The sequence below is a fragment of the Lactuca virosa genome, chromosome 1 (genome assembly GCF_052849685.1).
Source record: "Lactuca virosa cultivar CGN04683 chromosome 1, Lactuca_virosa_CGN04683_v6, whole genome shotgun sequence".
Taxonomy (NCBI): Eukaryota; Viridiplantae; Streptophyta; class Magnoliopsida; order Asterales; family Asteraceae; genus Lactuca; species Lactuca virosa.
The window spans coordinates 131,872,071-131,877,771 of NC_136426.1; the positions used below are offsets into that span (position 1 = coordinate 131,872,071).

Genomic DNA, 5,701 nt, shown 5'->3' on the forward strand with positions numbered 1-5,701 from the left:
GAGAATCGGCTCTATCATAAGGTAATGTTAAGGGATGGAGCGACTTCAATTCGGAAGGCCTTTCAATTACTAATTTACTATAGTGTTTTACATTCTTGTGACTTGTTGCAAATAACATTAGGCTAATGTTTTAATTTTTCGAAAGTATTTTTTTGTTTATCAGGTTTTCGAGATTAATCTAGATTTTGTCTTTGAGGTTTCTAGATCTTTTTGTGTTTTTCGGTTTCGGTGTTTCATCTGGTACTATGTATCTTGATTTGGATTTTTTTGGTGTTTTAGGTTCCAAAGCTTCTTCCTGGTAGATCGATTGATATTTAGTCTTCATGTAAATCTTTTATCATGATAATTTCAGGTGAATATCATAACTGAGAATAAGCACATTTTCGTTTTTACATTTTGTTTTTTGAACTAAAAGAAATACTGACTGAGATGATGCAATTTATAGGGTATGAAACTTTCATTAGTTCGGTACGACTATGTTACATGATGTAAATTACAAAAGATGGCAGAATCAGGGTACAACTATGTTACATTCTCATCTTTTTTATAGCGTCGTACTTTGTAAAATGGCATCATTTTGAGGATTTTTGAACATTAAGTGGATTTTTTTTTAAAATATTCTTTTATAACATTCTACTTTTTTGAAAACCGACATTTATAACATTTAGCATTTTAAAATGGTTTTTAACGATTTCGAACTTGGATTAGACAATAAATAAAAAACATATCCTTATATGACATTCTACTTTCTGTAAACTTTAAGTTATGTACCGGAAAAAGAATAACAAATATTATACGGTGTATGTGTGCTTTTATGTAACAAACTGTTTATAAGACCGTAGGTTTTTTTTTTTAACTATTTTTACTGTCATTTTATTTTATATCATCTTACATTCATTGTTTTTCCTTAATATCATTCTACTTTCATTAAATTACATGATAAAGTCAACCAAAAATAAATCTTCCTAACCCAAGCTTTTTCCTTAATAATGTCATTTTATTTGACCTGTCATTACGAGTTTAAATTATCAAAAGTGTTTTTCTTTCTTAATCATGATTTCCACGAGTATTAACCTACGAAATCATATAAATCAAATGAATAAATCATCTTTTATAAATGAACTCGTTTATGTTATTCGATTCGGATGCAATTTCTATCTTGTACCTAGACCTGTAAATGAGGCGAGTTTGGAGCGAATCACCATTAATCCAAACCCGTTAAAAAAAATAAAAACAGGACCCGCCCCGCTCCAATAACCCTCAGGGTCTTGAATAGTCGAATCCATACCCGTATCCACCGGATCAATGAATGCCCGACCCATTAACCCGACCCTTTTATAATATTAAATTTTCATAATTTTTATAGGTTCCAGAAAGTAATATTTCTCAAAAAGATAAAATATCTACTTAAACAAGATGTGCATTAATTAATACTCAAAGTCCAATACAATAAAAATCACATTTTACTTGGACATCGAGTTGTATATTTTGTTGTCATATATATATATATATATATATATATATATATATATATATATATATATATATATATATATATATATATATAATGGGGCGGATTATAAGTGGAACGGATCGACAATGATCCATACCCAACCCATTTATTAATAGGGTAAACGGGTATAGATCGTAAACGGGTAAACGAATCGAAATTAAAATCGAAACCCGTAAAATTCTTACGGGTTTGGAGCGAATCAGGGTCAAAACCAGCCCCATTGACAGACCTACTTGTACCCGCCCCAATTTAGTGTATTTCCGGATATACCCTTTCGCAGGGTTCATAATACTCCTCGAAGCTTTTGTCTATTGGGTAGCTCAATTCTGAAAAAGGTTATCCATCGGAGCTCTATCCGTTCACGCAGGCATCACCGCCACCTCTCTCTCCAGTCGCCGGCAAGACTCCCCTTCGCCTCCTCTCACATTTTCCTTGAACACTTATCTCTCACGCTTTCAAATTCTACTGTGAAATTCACAATAGATAATCATCGTAAATTTGCAGATGAGCATGAAATAATAACTGAATTTTGGTGGAAATTTCTATATGCTCGGTGTGATTTTTTTTACCTGTTTGGATTTTTGAAATGATAAATGTGGAAAGCTAGATTAGGTTTGTTTTGATCATACACTTGATTCGACAGGGCTTGTGTTCGAAGTTTGGTTAATTTTGGGGTTCAATAAACTCTGAGCTACAATTGTTAAATAGTAATAGAATCTCACAAAACCGAATGTAATTTAGTGTCGCTTTTGAATTTTACTGCTTTTGGGTTGAGGGTTTATGCGTAATTGATTTGCATAGTGGTTTAATTACGTTTTTCTTACAGCAGCTTCCATGGCGTCTCAGTTTATCCGTGAATGGAGTGGGATTCAGCAATTCCCTCCCGCCACCCAGGACAAGTTGCTACAACTGTTGGGAAAACTAAAGGAGAAGGTATACTCACTACACTCACATTACAAGCAATATTATTACCAATTTTCTTATCTAATTCCTGTTCAAATGTTACAGAAAAGGGACAGGTTAACGATTCTTGTAATGGGGAAAGGTGGAGTTGGAAAGTCTTCGACTGTGAACTCTATCATTGGTGAAAGAGCAGTTACTGTTAGTGCTTTTCAGGTACTTTTAAGAAGTTTCTAAAGATATTTTTAGACCTAAACTTTATTGTACATGTTGAATTGCTTATAGAACAACATGAATTTTTAGTCAGAAGCATTGAGGCCTACAATGGTGTCAAGAGAGAGGTCAGGGTTTACATTGAACATCATTGACACACCAGGCATTGTTGAAGGAGGATATGTTAATGATCAAGCTCTTGAAATCATCAAAAGGTTATCTTTACTTTCCATGGTTTTTAATACATATGAAAGAAAGCTTTTGTCTTGAAAGATTTACACTAATCGAAACTTCAAATATTTGACATTTACACATGATTACGATGCACTGTTTTCTTTTGTATGGTTGTTTGAGCAGGTTTCTTTTGAACAAGACAATAGATGTTTTGCTCTATGTGGATCGATTAGATGCATATAGAGTTGATACATTAGATGGACAAATTGTGAAAGCTATAAGCAATAGTTTTGGTCAAGAAATATGGAGAAAAGCAATTGTAGTTCTCACACATGCTCAATTATCACCTCCAGATTGTCTTTCTTATGATGAATTTTTAGCAAAAAGATCTGAAGCTCTTCTCAAGGTTGTGTATCGTGGTGCTAGGTTCAGAAAACTAGATATCGAGGTTCGTCTTTTCTTCAAAATTACCCTTTTGCCCTTACCCATGCCAACATATTTTCTGCAATACTTTATCACCTTTTCAGGTGGGTTGAAAGATTGCAATCTTTGTTCTAATTTGGCCCCTTGCTTTGACTGTGTGAAGTGTAAACTGTTGTCTTGATAAAATGACCATTTTACCCCTGTTATATATTTCGGTTAATGATCATGTAAAGTAATAATAATAACAATTGTTAATAATAATAATAATCATAAATAAAAGAGTAATTTACGTTTTTGGTCCCGGGGTTAGTTGATTTTTACAATTTTTGTCCCAAAAAGTTTCTCTTGCATTTTTTGGTAAAATGACCATTTTGTAATTATTTTTTTGTCCCTGTTCAAAATAATATGACTATATTTTTGGGACCAAATTGCAAAAACCAGCTATATTCAGGGACCAAAAATAATCATTTTACTTGTAACCTCAAATAATAAGGATCAAAATTGCAAGAGAAAATCTATTGGGACCAAAAATGCAAAAATCAACTATACTCATAACTCATGGACCAAAGTGTCATTTACTCCAAATAGAAGTATAAAATGGAGGGTAAATCGGTCACTTTATCAGGACTCAACAGTTTCTAATTCACAGAGTTAAAGTCAGGGTCCAAAACCTTGAAACAAGGACCAAAAATGAAAACAGATTCACTTCTAAACCCAAACCAAAAGAACATTATAAACCACAAGGACCATTTTTGCAGTTTACTCATTCTTTTGTATCAAGAAAAATTTACTAACTTTTACTCTGTTCTTGTTGCTGTTTATAGCACTTTCCTATTCCTATTGGTTTGGTTGAAAACAGTAGCAGATGCAACAAAAATGAGAAAGATGAAAAGGTTAGTACTTAATAGTCATTTTGATATTTATTTATTTATTTATTTTTGACAATTAATCAATGCATCTTAATTTTTACAGATTCTTCCAAATGGGAGTGCTTGGATTCCAAGCATAGTGGAAACAATCACAGAAGTCAGTTTGACCGAAAGCAAAAGCATTTTGGTTGACCAGAAGTTAATTGATGGGCCTAATCCGAATGAAAGAGGGAAACTATTCATTCCTTTCATCATAGCATTTCAAGTAAGTAGAAGGGTAAAATAGTCATTTCCTAGCTAATCATTTAACTTGATTTCTAACTTGATCATTGTGTGTAATGACAGTACTTTTTTGTTGTGAAACCGCTTCAAAGATCAATCAAGAATGATGTCGCGAAAGAGCTAAAGCCTTTATGGGCTTGAGCAACAAAGAAGGAAGATTTATGGTAATTAGTTTTGGATTTTAATTTTAGAGAACAATTTTTGTTTAAATCTAAAAGTTTACAATTTCTTAAAATTGAATTGATGTTGTTGGTATTGATATCACAATGTAGAGGAAAGTGTGTTGTTTTTGTCATGTCAAGGCTTTTTTTGGAGGGGTTGGATTTTAATTTTTTTTAATTATCAATTTAGAAAATGATTATAATTTATGAGAAAGGAAAATAATATATTAGAACGGTGGCAAATATCAAGGTTGAAACCTGTGAGATTCGAATTAAGGTAACTTTATTTTGAAGTGCATAAATCACAAGTAATATTTTTTTAATAAAGAAACGAAATAAATATTTATAAAAAAGAAATAATGCCATAATGAGATGTAATTAGATGTAATTTTTAGTTTAGTTTACGTAACCTTTCATATATTTAAGAGAAAATTACTTAAAATGGCAAATTGGCAACTAATAATACAAAATTTATTATTTAGGTTATTAAACTTTTAATTGTATCCAATAAGAAAACAAACTTTTTATTTTTGTTTTAAAATACCAACAGTTATGATTTTTGTCGGTTAAAAACCTAAAATGACAATGAACACCGTCATTGTCCTTGCCACACCTAACTAAAAGCCGACTGTAGTCATTTTTCTCAAACCACAATTGATAACCATTAGCAACGTCATATTTTTTTTGTGATATTGCTATTTTAATCGGTAAAAATACATGTAGTTGAAGTTGTGATCTGAAAAAATGATTAGAATAGGCTTTTAGTTAGATGTGACAATGACAATGACATTTTTTGTTGTTGTTTTAACCGATAAAAGTAGTAATTGATGGTATTTTAAAACAAAAATAAAAAGTTGGGTTGCTTATGGGATACAATTGAACATTTAATGACCTACAGAACAAATTTCGAGTTATTGGTTGTCATTTTAAGTTATTTTCCTATTTTAGTTGTGTCATTTTTAGTTATTTTATGTTATTTTAAGATATTAATTAGTTTAATGAAAAAAAGTTAAATATTATTAATGTTAGACTTGGTTTAATGTGTAATGAAAGACACACATGCCTTATAACCTTACCCCAAATTGAATAATGCGTATTTGGGTTTGGATGTGTTTGGTATCGATTGAAAATCATTTATTATTATAAAAACATTTAATACGAAATAA

General features: G+C 31.2%; 1 protein-coding gene across 2 annotated transcripts; it reads left to right on the plus strand.

Moving 5' to 3' along the window:
* The first annotated feature begins 1,796 nt into the window (after window positions 1–1,796).
* On the plus strand, window positions 1,797–4,703 carry LOC145158243 (translocase of chloroplast 34, chloroplastic-like). 2 transcript variants are annotated; one of them, XM_079077168.1, is made up of 8 exons: window positions 1,797–1,911; window positions 2,343–2,446; window positions 2,522–2,629; window positions 2,717–2,841; window positions 2,984–3,248; window positions 4,048–4,116; window positions 4,196–4,357; window positions 4,438–4,703. In XM_079077168.1, exons 2-8 carry the CDS (start codon window positions 2,348–2,350, stop codon window positions 4,513–4,515), a joined length of 906 nt encoding a protein of 301 aa, XP_078933294.1. In that variant the 5' UTR covers window positions 1,797–1,911; window positions 2,343–2,347; the 3' UTR covers window positions 4,516–4,703. The 2 variants fall into 2 exon arrangements, with proteins under 2 accessions (XP_078933294.1, XP_078933302.1); XM_079077176.1 differs by having other exon boundaries at window positions 1,807–1,911; window positions 2,340–2,446.
* The last annotated feature ends 998 nt before the right edge of the window (window positions 4,704–5,701 follow it).